At 39.7% G+C, this 15833-nt stretch overlaps 1 protein-coding gene across 1 annotated transcript; it reads left to right on the forward strand.

Moving 5' to 3' along the window:
• The first annotated feature begins 1256 nt into the window (after window positions 1–1256).
• LOC134620794 (meprin A subunit beta-like) lies at window positions 1257–10346 on the forward strand. Its single transcript, XM_063467089.1, has 15 exons — window positions 1257–1841; window positions 1983–2010; window positions 2252–2302; window positions 2392–2435; window positions 3028–3106; window positions 3196–3313; window positions 3762–3940; window positions 4099–4317; window positions 6396–6545; window positions 8095–8310; window positions 8546–8802; window positions 9116–9326; window positions 9416–9592; window positions 9793–10058; window positions 10176–10346. Exons 1-15 carry the CDS (start codon window positions 1800–1802, stop codon window positions 10218–10220), a joined length of 2082 nt encoding a protein of 693 aa, XP_063323159.1. The 5' UTR covers window positions 1257–1799; the 3' UTR covers window positions 10221–10346.
• Window positions 10347–15833: the final 5487 nt, after the last annotated feature.

Raw genomic sequence — 15833 nt, forward strand, 5'->3', positions numbered from 1 at the left:
TGGATGTTGCACACTTGCAAACCCACAAAATAACAAGAATATACACTTAGTCTTTTTCAAATATTATGAAGTGGAGTGTAATGAGCAATTTAGAATTAGCAGCACATTTTGTGGTCACGTGAAAACACTGTATCTCTCCGGATCAGACGGGCCCTGGAAGTGAGGATTATTGTCGACCATCTCATAGTGAAACATGGAGGCGCAAAAGATGTAGAAGATTTCTGCTATGTAAATAGCAGAAATAGCAGCTGAGAGGGAAGCTGGAGGGAGCCGGAGTAGGCAAACAGCTGACTGCATGGACCATCGACTACCTTACCAACAGACCACAGTATGTGAGGCTCCATGACTGTGTGTGGTAATCTGCAGCACGGGGGCACCACAGGACACGATTCTCTCACCATTCCTGTTCAGCCTTTACACTTCAGACTTCTGTTATAATTTGGACGATTGCCATCTACAGAAGTTCTCAGATGATACAGCCATCATTGGATGCATATCAGACAGGAATGATCAGGAATACAGGGGGGTCATCAGTGACTTTGTTGGCTGGTGTGAGACCAACGCACTCCAAATCAATGCCGGCAAGACAAAGGAGATGATCATAGACTTCAGGAGGAAGTCACCCCCTACAACACCGGTGAACATACAAGGGAAAGACATTGATATAGTGGACTCTTACAAGTATCTGGGTGTTCACCTCAACAATAAACTGGACTAGACTACAAATACAGACATCCTGTATAAGAAGGGCCAGAGTCGACTCCACCTGCTGAGGAGACTGAGGTCCTTCGGAGTCTGCAGGACTCTATTAAGGACATTCTATGACACTGTGGTAGCATCTGCCCTTTTCTATGCAGAGGCCTGCTGGGGGAGTGGATGCACGGACAGGGACAGGAGCAGGATTGACAAAGTGGTGCACCCCACTGCATGAGTATGTGAGTGTGCTGAGCAGCTCCTTTAGTCAGAGACTGAAACACCCTCACTACAGGAAGGAGCGCTTTCGCAGATCATTCATCCCAACAGCAGTTAGACTCTATAACTCCTCAATCACGATGTCATTAGTCACTGGACACTGTGAGCATCCATGGTCACCACTTCATGCATAATGGACCTTCTATGTGTATGGACATGTGCAGGTATATATGTATGTATATGTATACATATGTATATTTAGCGCGTACATGTGTGTACATGTCTATACATAGGAATAGTAGTGGTACAATAGTTATGCTAAACTATATAGTTTATGTCTTGCATATTTCCAACCATATCCATAATCACATACTGTGTATGCTACCGTTGTATATAGTGTATTATCTTACTTTTTTTCATTGGTTGTACTTATTTGTATTTTTGTATTTCCTTCTGATATCTGTACCTGAGCTGAGGTAACGCAAAAAATTTCCCCGTCGTGGGATCAATGAAGTCTTATCTTATCTTATCTTATCTTATCTTATCTTATCTTAAATCTGTGTCACTGTCTCTCCGAGGTAAAGCCGCATCTGCATCTGTGAGCCTCTCCTGTGCTTCTCTACTGTATTAAACTTCAAAAATTCAAACCTGTTATTTACTGTCGCTCCAACAACACCAGATAAGTGTTTGGATTCCTGCCCCATGAGTTGAACTCAGATAAGCAGTAGAAAATGGATGGATGGAATTAATAATGAATTATGTAACCACACAATCTTTAACAACCTGAGTCATAAAATGATCATGAAAATCTTCTGCACAAAAGCAGGTTAACAGCTTTACTTGAGCCACAGCAGGTCTTCAGAGAGCATCGCCCTGCAGCTGGAACCATGAACCTCAGGTGGATCATTCTGCTGTTTGCTCTGGGATTGGTAAGAGAAACCTCTTCATGTGGATACAATAAAAGTATCTATTACATTTCCAGGCAGGATTTGAGTCCATTCAGTTTCACGTGGATAATATTAAAGTTTTCTCTGTTGATTGATTATTGTGCCTTCTAATTTACTTTACAGACAGCAGCCAAACTAACCGGTGATACAGGTGAGCTAAACAATATATTTTAGGTGGTGATGTTACTGAAGGGCAGAATTACAATTTTACACCCCAGAAGTGTTTTAGAGGACTGTTGAACTTATAATGTCACTGTTCCATATACTTCTTTGTATTACTCTTGTCTGGATATTAATGCTTTAGTAAAACAACCATTTTCAGCCAATTCTGCGTTCATGTTATTAGAGTTCACAGGTCTTTTATCTTATTATCACTGATTCCTTACCTGCAGAAATTGATGTTGACGAAGGCCATGACTGGGACATCATTAACATCAATGAAGGTTTGTTCTTGTTCACTGTTCTTGTTTCATTTTGCTTGATAATCTCTCTCTGAGGAGTCGGTGAAATTATTTTATTTTTTTCTCTTTAGCGGCTGGGCTGGACCTGTTGGAAGGAGATATTAATCAGGAAAAAGTGAGTTTATCCTTTGTCATGAAACTCCTGAGTTTTATATTTTTATTTCTTTTGGGTTTTTCTGTATTTTAGTAGTGCCACTGTGTTAAGTCTTGAGTTTTTACCATCTTTGTAATCTTGTTTCTGTTAGTGTTTAGGATTATTTAGAATTTTGATTGTTTGTGTTTTAATTAGTCTAGCGTTCCTAGTGTCTTCCTGTATCTTGCCAAATCTTTGTCCAAGATGATAGAGATTTCCTATTTAGTCGCTTCCTGTTTTATTTTGATAGTCATTTGTTTCTTGTGTTTAAATTTTAATTAAATTTCCTGTGTTGTGACCTTGGTTGTTGCAAGCTGTGTTTTGTTTTATTTCTCTCCTTTAAATCTGCATATTTCTTTAATGGCACGCAGATGGTGTCTCTTCTGCTTGCAAAAAAACATCCAGTTGTTTGTAGTTTTCATTATAGGCTCGAACACTAGTTTCAAGTCATATTACATCATAAAATTAATTTTTTAAATTTTAGTAATTATTAGAGTCTTGAAGCTGGATAAAATAGGGTTCATTGGCTTAGCTGGTATTTTTACAACATAACAGTATTCGTGTTTCCCTTTAGACATCCGGCAGAAACTCTATCATAGGTGATCAATATCGCTGGCCAACAATCATCCCCTACTACTTAGAGGACAGCCTGGGTAAGACATTCTGGAAACTCCCATTCACAGCACTTATGACTCTATGCACCAAATCATTATGCTTCTCTATGTTATTTTGCACTTTGTAGAGATGAATGCAAAGGGGGTGATCCTGAAGGCTTTTGATCAGTACAGACTGAAGACCTGCATTGATTTCTCGCCGTGGAAAGGAGAGGAGAACTATATCTCTGTTTTTAAAGGCAATGGGTGAGTCAGCCTTCAACCAACAGGTGGCTTGTTAAAGAAACTACGATAACATTTGGTAATCGTTTCCATGCCCATTCCCTAGAAATATGGTACTATTATATATTTAAAAAAAAAAAAAAAAAAAAAATATATATATATATATATATATATATATATATATTACTATGGTTTATGATACAAAATATATTCATAAACTCTTACACAACTTAGTGACATAAATAGACATAATTCATAACACTTGACATAACCAGTAAGTGGTAAATGAAATCAATAACAAAATCTAAAAATAAAAGATAATAATTAAGTGATAAATTACATTATTAGTGGTGGCTTTAATTGTATTACCAGTTTGCCTTCTGCTAATAGTCACGCAGTTTGTGAGTTGAGCCTGGAAGACTGGAGATCTGCGTGTTTAGAGATTTGTACATCTAGATTTCTTCCTCTACAGATGCTTCTCCTCTGTTGGCAACCGGCATGTGGGGAAGCAGCAGCTTTCCATTGGTAGTAACTGTGATAGTCTGGGAACAGTTGAACATGAGTTCCTGCATGCTCTCGGCTTCTGGCACGAACAGTCCAGAGCTGACCGTGACGACTACGTCAATATCATTTGGAATCAGATTCAGTCCGGTAAGAGTGACAAGTGTGAATTATACCTCATTTAATCTAGAATTAGATTATACAACCATTAGGAGTTTGTGTTTTCCTTATATCCCTGTTGTCAGAATAATGACAGACAACTGAAATATTGTGTCAAATAAGGGTAATTTCTTCCTGGTATTCCTCAGGTAAAGAGCACAACTTCAACACATATGATGACACAGTGTCCAGCGCACTGGGTGTTCCCTATGACTATGGTTCTGTGATGCACTACAGCAAAACGGCCTTCAGCATCGGCTCAGAGCCAACCATCGTCACAAAGATCCCCCACTTCATGGATGTGATTGGCCAGAGGATGGGGTTCAGTTCTAGTGACCTAACTAAGCTCAACCGCCTCTACAACTGCAGTGAGTCATGACAACTTGTCAGAAATGAATCACAAATAGTACAAGAAATGCAGAAACAATACAGAATATTCAAAGGTAAGGAAGAAAACATTTCACACCACAAAAACTAGTGAGTGCTAATGAACTATTAATGTCATAAATTAAGTGTTAATGGCCTTTTTTTCTTAGAACTATGTTTAACCAAATGAAATACTAATCATGTCATGCAATAAGAAATCTCTTTAGTCATCCGAGAAGCTTCTTCAGTTCTAAGGTCAAATGGCCAAAAATTCTACACGTATATTGAATCTACAGTGACCGATGGCACTTTGAACAAACAATAAATTGAATCAGTTCATTAAAACCAATGTCCAATGATAACCAAGCAGTGTTCCACAGATTAAAGTCTGTCTGGCAGAAAATGATGAGATTATACAATGATAATCTTGGACAATAAACCACAATCAGTCTTCATAGTTTAATAGTAAACCATAGTTTAATCAACAGATTAACTTTCCTCACGCTACACTGTACAGTGTTATATAAGGTGGGGCCAGATTTGTGAATTCCTGAGGAATTCACATGACAAGGTGGGGCCAGGTTTGTGAATTCCTCAGGAATTCACACGACAAGGTGGGGCCAGGTTTCACAATGAGCTCACCCGAAACTCTGGCTGATTAGGTCCCACACCCGCTTTCACACCTTGGCTCATGTGATTAGAGGATCATCAGGGGGTCCTTTGTCCCTCTTTGGGGGGATACTCCCACTGGGTTTAAATCTGGGACTCTCGGCCATTTGACCTTAGAACTGAAGAAGCTTCTCGGATCAGAGGTGAAACGTCTTCAAGCAACTTAAAGAAGTCCAGACGCTTTTCTTTGCAAACTCCTTTGACTTTGTGGTGACTCTTTGAGCATTTTCCAACAATTTAGACAATTATGGCAAGGAAATTTAAAATTTACCCATACTCAACCCAAACAACAAGTTCTGCAAAATTCATGTGGTAATTTGTGCATAGTGTAGCAGACAAACAGAACTGAAAATCTCCTTTCACTTCATGTGTTATTTACTAAAGCAAAGAGATTCCAAGTAAGAACTCTAAAGATGTCTAAGCACAGATCATGAAACAAAGCATGAAAGAAACATTTGCTCTTTGTGTTCAGTGTGCAGAGAAAGCATATCTAGCTCATTTTTACATCTTCCTATTTTTCTTAAGTCATCATCAGCTGAGCATCAAGTAGGGAAGAAGCATGAAGATGGGAAACAATATTCAAATTCATAACACATCATGGGTGTTGTTGTAAAACAATAGCCAAAAATTCTACACGTATATTGAATGTGACCGATGGCACTTTGAACAAACGATAAATTGAATCAGTTCATTAAAACCAATGTCCAATGATAACCAAGCAGTGTTCCACAGATTAAAGTCTGTCTGGCAGAAAATGATGAGATTATACACTGATAATCTTGGACAATAAACCACAATCAGTCTTCATAGTTTAATAGTAAGCCATAGTTTAATCAACAGATTAACTTTCCTCACGCTACTGTTATATAAGGCACAGGTGATCGGCGCAGGTGCCGATTTGTTTCCTGTCTTCAGGTAAACACACAGGTGCTCTGGAAGTCTGCGAGTTGTTTACTAGACCTAGAAGCCTTTTGTACTATTATGATACATAATATAGCCACATGTGGATGGTTGTACTCTTGCTGTTTATCTGAATTATCACAACTTAGTTGTCAGGCTCTTTATCAGCACATTGTTTCTTTTTAACAGACTTCAATGTAGCCCAATAAAACTTGGATCTCTGATAACACAGCTGATGAGAGCGGAGCACATCAATAACTCTTGCATAACAAGTTTCCATAAAACAAAAATATTATACTATGATATAATATAATTAGAATATATTGATTATGAAATACCAATAAACCTAAAAAACCTGCCAAATATTACATTATATTAAAAGTGTCAGCTTCCTCTCCTTTTTGCTTATTTCTCAATTTTAGCCGTCTTTTTTCCTCAAAGTCAAAACGTATTTTTTGTAAAGAGGGAAAATCCTTTGAGCAGTGAAAGTGTGACTGCTTCCTCTCAACAGCCACATCTTCCACCTTTGTGGACAGCTGTAATTTTGAGGAGGAGAACATCTGCGGGATGATTCAGGGCTCTGGCGATGCAAAGTGGGAGCAGCTTGCTTCAGTGGCTGGAGGACCTCAGACTGATTTCACCAATTTGGGACAATGCAAAGGTAACCATGAATAATCACAAAAATGTGTGTTATTATGCTAAGCCTTCATGGAAGGATCCTTCCATGCACAAAGGGATTCTTAATCCCAACAGTTCTCCCTTAGTTAAATGAATAGTTTGCACTACAAAAACATTTAGTGCACTTTCAAAAACTGGACTCTGGTTTGTGGAGGGTGGGGATGTCTGAGGAGAGATGTTGAGCAGAGTTCCAAGGAATGATTACCTGTGTGCTCTTATCTGAGTTAAGAGTTACTGCTTTGGTTACATGTATCTGAAAAACAAAGAGATCCGAGGTGATTTACAGCAGTGACCTGTGCAAAGTTCAGACTGGAATCAAGATAAAGGGATTTATTGTTTTCACAAAAACACGCTTAGTTTGTTAGAAAAATAACTTGAAAGTGTTTATATGATAAACTTGACAAGGATAAAATGCTTCGATACTGATCTCACTAAAAGAGAGAATCATTCTTTATTTGCTTTTCTATTCATTAAGTTGAACTACTGCTGTGCTAACAACAAAAATACAAACCCAGTATCCCAGTGCTTTAATACCAGTGGTACATCAAGAGAATAAAAACTGATGCCTGCTAAGAGTCTTCAAACCTATATCCTGTTGTTATGTAGAGAAAGCAATGAAAAAAATGTTTGTAGGACTTCAAAAACAGATCTGGAAGGTTCATCAATGTGAAAGATTTAACACATTCAGAAAATAAAGTACTTTATTGTACCTTTAAGGTGCACAACTGCTTGCTACTGAGGTAGTACCCTCTAGCTACTACTGCTACTGCCTAGTCTGTACAATGCTTGGCAAAACTCTCATGACACTCCTAATTTCTTTATATTTTGATTCCATAATCAAAATAATAATATCAAATAATCTAAATTTGAGTCCATCTTCTGATTTTTTAAGTGGTGTTGAGCAATCATTTTTCATGCTTTCTGAAGGTCTTTCAAAGTTTTTCTTTCGTCATTGGCTACTTTTTCACTCAGTTTCAGTCCAATATTCTACAAGACCACTGTAAGCAGAATGCTTTGTTGTTTGTTGAACCACTAACCACTGACCTATTATTCATTTAAGCATAAAAAGCAATTAACTAATTCGATGAACTAGTGTTGTGTCTACACAAAACAGAAAATTTAGCAAAGAAACCATTTAAATTGTACCTGTAGGAACTTTGTTACTAGAAGTCTGTTGCAAAAACACATAATTTGTTTCAAATTCTTTAGTCGAACCTAGGAAAAATACTAAAGATAACAGTTTGACAGGCACAAAATTATGTTTTTGCACCAAGAAGTTGATTCTCAATTAGCTGATAATTTGGCATATCTCAAGATGTTGTCCAATGAGTCCTTAAAAAATCTGAGGAAACTGGGCAAAAGAAAAAGACAAAAGAAGAAGCAGATGTCTTAAAAAGAAGAGAGATGAATCAAGCATCTGTGGTTGTTTGAAATACAGTATTTCAACAATTATTTGTCATTCACAGGCAACCAGATTTACTGTAACATCACAATGTTGATACTTAATATCACCACTGACTTTTGCTGCCCAGGGAAAGGTTACTTCATGCACTTCAGCACAGCCTCTGCACAACCTGGCGAGCGCGCTTTTCTGGAGAGTCGCTGGCTTTATCCCAAATCTGGACCCCAGTGTCTGCAGTTCTTCCTCTATAACTCCGGGGCAGACGATGATGTTCTCAACATCTGGGTGAGAGAGTACGACAAGGCCAACCCCAACGGGAAAATGAAGCTCTTCCACAGCATTTCAGGTAAGAAATGACATACAGACTGAGTTGTGATTGTGAAGGTTATTGTTAAAGGTGTGATTTGGAAAGTTCTGAATTTGGTGACACTTAGCGAAAGCATCAATACATTTAACCGAGATTTGTAAAAAGAACAATTAAACTGAGTTTTAAATGAATGAAAAACTTTATACACGGATGTGTTAAAGTTTGGACATAATTGATAAATTAAGAGTTAACATCTGTTTTTCCATCGTTGTAGGAGGTGTCATGGGCTCCTGGGAGCTGCATAACATCAACCTGAATGTGACACAGAAGGCGCGAGTGGTTTTCGAGGGCGTGAGGGGAATGAATCCATCAAAGGGAGGTTTCTCTTTGGATGACATTAACCTGTCATCCACAAAGTGTCCTCATCACATCTGGCACATCCGTGGCATCAACGAGCTGCTGGCCACCACACCAGCTGGAAGGAGAATGGACAGCCCTCGCTTCTTGTCACCAACAGGTTACACCTTCCAGGTAAATTACTATTAATTGCTATTTGATATTTATATATCTTTTTAATTCTGTTGCATTAAAAATAACTGGAAACACTTCAAAGTACGGTGCTCCATATTAAAAAAATAACACAATTTTTGTCTATTTATGATATTCAAATACATTTAGTCACTATTTTAGAGCCTGTCCTTTTCAAATGGTAGAAAAACAAAAGGTTTTTGAACCGGTGTACATTAGGTAATGAACATGGAAAGTGCAAACCTTGTGGTAGCTACAAAGTGCTCGTCTCTACCTTTAAAGTTCTCAGTACTTCATATTGCCCTGTCCTCTTCAGATAGGTGTGTACCTAAACGGACAAAGCAGCAATCCAGGGTATATGGCCATCTTCTTCCACCTGACCTCAGGCCCTAATGACGACAATCTCAAGTGGCCATGTCCATGGCACCAGATAACCATGACCTTGATGGATCAGCAGTCCGACATCAGGCAGCACATGAACATGAACCGAATGATCACAACTGACCCTGCGAGGATGTCCTCTGATGGTAAGAAGCAGGGCAACAGGTTAACTAATTATTTGCCAAGTCATTCCAGGTTTTCAGTAAGCTGTTGCATTTCCATGTTTTCTCTTCAGGTACTGAGTTCTTCTGGGACAATCCCAAGTATGTGGGCTCTAAAATAACTGAGTCTGATGGCAGTTATTACTATCGAGGCCCAGGGTTAGGAACAAGTAGCTTCATCACCCACGACAGACTGAGGAGCAGATACTTCATCAAAGGAGACGACGCCTTCTTCCTCTTCAGTCTGGAAGGTGAGGAAGATTTTAGACAACAGATGGGAACCACAATGTTTTGATCAGAATTACAATTCTGAGACAAATATTATGAACCACCCCTGTTTGGTTAGCCTTGCCATTTTTGGAGAGGCTCCAACATAATTGCCTGGCTCTTAGATGTGTTCAGATTTTACAGCTTTCTACCCCAACAATATAGTTTTCTTGTCTTCCCTCAGATATATCGGACTTGTTGAAGCCGCAGCCTATGCCCGACTCTGCCGTCCATGGTGATGAGAGACCGATAAAGGCAGCAGATCAAGCAGCTCCACAGGGAGCTGTCAATAACACCACTGTAGTCATAGCTATCGCTGGATCAGTGGCAGGACTCATGCTGGTGGTTTCCATGCTGATTGTGGGGAAAGCCTGGAGGACGAGTAAGATGAGGAGACAGCAGGAGAGCAGGGAGGGGGTGATCATTCATAACATATCTGGATTCATGGAAGTGAGTATGAGTAAAACAGAGTCAGCACATCTTCAGTTGTTACTGTGTCCCTTCTGTGCTGATTAGTCTAAAGAAAATTTGATCAAATCCACATTAAATTTCTCTTTTTTATTACAGGAGCAACCAAGTAAAGATGTATCATCTCCTTTCTCTACACCGTGATGGGAAGTCAAGGGAAACATGTGACAGTGGCCAGAACAGAAACCACACTATGAGTGACTCAGTGATTTCTGCAATTGTTTAATCAGATTGTCAACAAGTGCAATCTGACTTTAAATAAAATCAAATCTGACAGCATTTGTCTTTATAGCATTTGTCCACCTCCTTGTCCACCTTGTCTGTTTTCACAAGACTCCTGGGAGAATCAGGTCAGGATGTTTAGTCATTTACCTTTAATGTTGGACACAATTGATACACATCAGGGGATTATCAGTGTTTTTTTCCCTGGTTCTGAACCCTAACCATCGATGTGTACGTATGTATGCATGTCCATCTAAAATTTACTTTACGTGTGTTTACACTACTGTAAATGCTTTGGTTCAGGTGGTAAGTGCAGAAAGCAGGGCACATGTCACATCCAACGCTGATGGCTGAGGTGCATCAGTGAAATTAGAATGAGGGAATTACGTAAACCAAAATAAATTACACAAAAGATTGGCTGATGATATGCGTTTTTACCTTAAATTATTCTGGATCCTTCCATTGAGTTGGAGAAATATTTTTGGGGAAAGTAACCCAGGAAAAGGTTTGGGAATCATAGCAATAGTTTTTAGATTTTCAAAGGCGAATAACCTGAATTTTAAGTTTAACCACACAATTACCTTTAGTCTTAAGAGCTTGAGAAAAAGGCGACTGGACTTCAAGTTGGGGTTTTTTTTGAAGATTTTCACCTCTTATCCAAGAGGCATCTTCAGTTCTTAATACAATTACCTCATTACTAATGTACAAGACCTTAGAGGATCTCTAACCAAACCTCATCAATCTGGTAAATGGAATTCCCGAGTTTGAACCATGCTGAGAAGGTTTCTCACTAAACCTGCTGGCTGCAGTTCCAACAGTGACCACTAAGAGGCATTCCACTCAATATTACTGGACAGAATGAACTGCAGAAAAGACACAAATTGACTTTTTATCCCAGTAATATAATTTATTAAATATTACTTTATACTGGACATAACAACCATCTTTCATTTTGGACTGTTAAATGAGCATTTGTTCTACATATAGGGGTCTTTTTAAGACTTCTGAGAGAAAAAGAGAGAAAATCCCAAGTCCCGAAACACCAGGCAGACTGCAGTTTCAAGTCAAGCATCGTTTTTATTGTAATACACTCAAACACAGTGAGTGCCATGGGTTACTGTGATCTGGAAGGCTCTATAGAATGAATTAACACACACAGGTTCACACGTGTTGCATGCATCTTGCATACAGTGACCTTCTTACATTGTGCTTTCTCTAAGCAGACAATCTGTAACAATTCTCTCCTCGACGAATGACAATCGGCGGGATCCGAGGCTGATATTACACGCTAAGCAACACCGAGTAAGTTTAGAGTACATCTCTATAACTGTACGTCTTCGCCGGCTGCGTGGGGCGATGTTCGTGGCCGCTTAGTGGGGCTAAAATTCGCCGTCTTAGTGGGGCGATGTACAAAACCGCTCAGTGAAGTTGTTGTACAGAAGCATTAAGTCGCAGAGTTGCACAGTTCGAACTTTTTTTGGTTCGCCGTCTTAGTCGGGCAAGTTCCGCGGAGTCCATTTTGTGGTGGACAGTAGGCCTATTTTGTGTTGTTGTGTTTGTGTGAATGACTGTGGACCAGGCGTGGTCTGTGACACGGTTGTTGTTGTTATCATGGGTTCCCGAGCAAGTAAGACTGCCTCACAGGGAGATGACACATCCATGCAAGAATTCACTCCCGGCAGCGCGAGGTATCTATATTCTCATAACTGTCATGAGCGTAAACTGGTCGCGGGAGAATCTCAAATGTTGGAAGTTTTCAGAAAACACAGCAGCCTTGGAGAGCGTGCAGAGAAGGCCAGCCCACATCAGCAGCAGTTGAGCTATGCTCTGATGAACGACTTTCACCCACCCATTGCTGATTTCATTAGGAAACAAAATGTTAATCATAACTCTGACGAGTATTAACGGGTATGTATGAACTGTACCCACCATGCGCAGGAAGTCATTAAAAATAACAAAAAGAAGTCACAAAGCGCTGAGGCCGCTGCCTTTTTAGCAGATGAAATTTTGTTTCAGGGACAGGTTGGAAGAGGGCGAAATAGAGGCAGGAGTAGGAGAAATAGAAGCTCACGGCAATTTAGGGGGAACCGTGGAAAAAGAGATGATAAGTGCTATGCATGCGGGGAAATGGGCCACCACGCAAGAGAGTGTCCTGCTCGCATGCCTGAAGAGTATAAACGCCCTGATGCAAGAAACCCCTAGTGTAATACATGGCAAGTACCTGTTGATACTGCCAATACACGCACATGTACAGATGATTCTTTAACTTGCCCTGATCGACAACAGCCTGTGCTCCAGACCATTAATTTAACCAATTGCTAACAGTAATCTGCATTAAGCTTAGGGTTGCTCAATACAGCACGATCGCATATGAGCTGAAGTAAAATAGGTAAATATTTTAATTAATGAAGTGCATAGAGGCACTTGACCTGTTTGAAAGACTGTCGTCTTATTATGAGCCATTGTTGAGATATAGAGCACGCCTGTGAAAACAACTATTATGCTGAACCCTGTGTAAAACAGCTAAAACTACATGATGGAGAAGCTGAATTGAATATGAAAGTGCAAGTCTTTGCCACTGTGGGGCAAAGCATGCAACCACTGTGTGAGGTTGCGTTGCGGTCTCTTCTGAGCTGATGAGCAAGCTACACATTATCAGATCGGGAGTTGGCTGAGAACTCATCAAAGAAAGGGAAACAGAACTATGATAACTCAAGTATGTAGAATATCCGTGAGTTCAGCTTCTTCTTTCAGATGCGCAGCAGTTTTCCTGCATCTTGACACGTGTGTAGAGTGTTCATAACATCAGCATCATGTTCTTGTTTATTTGTTTCGTTGGGTTGAAAAATAATTAAATAAACTTGTGATCATACTTATGGATCACCATGGCACATCTCATCAGTCATATGGTTTATTTACGCAGATGAAAAAATTGAGTGTGAATGTGCCTGACGTCGCAGTGTGTGTGTGCGCTGTGTAAAAGTAATTGCCTTTAATTGTGAGAACAGTGATTCTGCAGGTCACCAATTAAAAAATAAAAAAAAAGAGTAAAAGGAGACAAAATCTACATTGTAGATGAAAAATAATCATAGGAAAAAGGCTTTGTGTTTATCAGCCAAGAACAACTACAATCTCATTTTCTGCTTTTAAGAAAGGAGAGTTCAAAAAACAGAGAGAGAGAGATGTGTGTGTTGGTTAAGCAGTAATGATAATATTAATGACAAAGTTTTAGTTTTGTCACTTTCAGATGAAAAGCAGACCTGGATCAATTTTCCACATGCAGCAGTCGGAAGAAAGTTATAGTTTAACATCATTGGAAACGTTCAGGCCAAGTTTCTGGCTAACTTATTTACAGCACCATTAGGGGTGCAACGATACACAAAATTCACGGTTCGGTTCGGTTCGATACTTTGGTGTCACGGTTCGATATTTTTTCGATACAAAAAATGTTCATGCTTTTTTAATGTGTCATTTATTAAAATTATAAATATATATTTTAACTCAAAAGTACAGTTTTTAAATTTAATGTTGCTGAAACGACAAAGTAATAAAAACATAAATATCTCATGGAGAAATCCCTCATCTTTGGAAAAGAGAGTTTATTACAGACAAATGGCTCTTTCCAAAATAAAAGCTGTACTATACGCTTCTTCTGGGGTATACTCTCAGCAGCATATTAAACATATCAGGTCCCCATAAGGAGAATCATGTGCTAACGGCTGTCTAAATGACTCGGGTAAAGTTTGTAGCATGCGTGCTTGTTGTTTTTGTCTGCTTCCACTTGTCTTTGCACTAGGATGATGTCGGAGTAAATGTGCAGTCATATTCGTTGTGTTCCCACTAGTGCTGTCAGCGTTAATCTGAAATGACATTAATGCCACAACACGGCAAATCTCCGTTAACGAGCTACCGCGGATCGCCCCGTGCCTGGGGCTGGACAGCGTCAACACGTTAACGAGCAAACTGCGCTAAGCACTAGTTCCCACCCATGTAATTGAGCATTGCGTGGCACATCCGACATACTGTTTTACTTTTGTCCATGATGCGCTTACCTTCAGGGTCATACTTCACATGAAGACCAAAACAGTTCCAAAGGCCAGATCTGAATGAGGGTGGGGGAGGTTCAATTTGCCATGTTGCAACGAGCTAAGCTTCTGTCTTGCTAGCTTGCGCTGAGCTCAGTGGATCTGCGCTCGACAGTGCAGCCTAGGCGGAGTAGTCGAACGCAGATCCACTGAGCTCTCAACACAGACAGCATCGTCAGAAGAAAAGTTGATAAAATAAATTAAAAATTTTGTATTGTTCGATACACATGCGTACCGAACCGAAAGCACTGTATCGAACGGTTCAATATCGATACGAGTATCGTTGCACCCCTAAGCACCATGTGTCCCTCATCCTCACAAGCGAGATCTCACTGCTCCCTGAAGACAAGGAATGCAGTTCCAAAGAGCAATAACATGGCAGATAAAGAGACAGCAGCAAAGTCCTGAGCAAAGAGACCCAGCAAGCAGCGGCAGTGTGGACAAACAGCATCGGAGAAGAAAAACAAACCCATCATCCTGACTGATTGGATGAATGGCACTGTGTTTCCAACAAGCTGCAAATTCACTGTGCTTGTGAAAAGAACGTCTGAGGAGAACTGAGGAGACTGTTGGAGGTTGACATTTGCCACCTTTGGAGTAAAATGGCAAGAAGAGACAGTGGAACACAGGACAAAGCTGAAGAAGAACTGCCGGCTGTTGGACTGTTGAAGTGGGAGAGGACAACAGAGTGAGGGGAGGTAAGAACACAGAGAGCGCTGTTGTTTAATGTGGGAAATCAAAATTGGGTTAGCAAACCTGGGGGAAAGAAAACTGACTGCTTAAGTTGGAAAATTGTGAAGGGATGTGAAACACTGCAAAAAAGAAACATATACAAAATCACACACACAAGCAGAACATGCATTAACCCTACTAACACAAACACAAGAGAGCCCATGAAGATTAGGCAGCATCTTAAGCATGTGAGTCTGTTTACCATCTTGTCCAAGTCACTTAGTGTGATGAGAAGTGATGCAAAGATCAGTGGACTCATAGCACATCAGTTAAAAAATGATCAATTAATAGCAGAGAAGTGTGTAGGAAAGGCAGCTTTAAGAACATGCCCTGCTGGAGATGCAGCTCCACAGACATTGATTAAACCTGCCTGATAACACAAACACACATGCAATGAAAATCAGCTTGTTATCTCTCATCAGTGTTAAAATAGTGTCAATTTAGCAGACACTTGTTATCAAATGCTGAATTTATCCAATGCTGACAATTAACTCTCTAGGTTGCAGGACAACAGTTTAACTTTTGTGGGAAAAAGATTCTGGTTTGACCAACCAGTGATCAGACAATAAATTTAGTTGTTAATATAGTAAATTGGGAGATGCTTTCTGCTTGACTGATGCAGCACAAGTAATTTACTGTATAAGGGAAATTCTATTTTTGTGATAATATTTTGAACATGCATTTCTGTTGTCCTGTCAACTTAGTGGGTTAATAGCTG

The sequence above is a fragment of the Pelmatolapia mariae genome, linkage group LG23, assembly GCF_036321145.2.
Source record: "Pelmatolapia mariae isolate MD_Pm_ZW linkage group LG23, Pm_UMD_F_2, whole genome shotgun sequence".
NCBI classification, from domain to species: domain Eukaryota; kingdom Metazoa; phylum Chordata; class Actinopteri; order Cichliformes; family Cichlidae; genus Pelmatolapia; species Pelmatolapia mariae.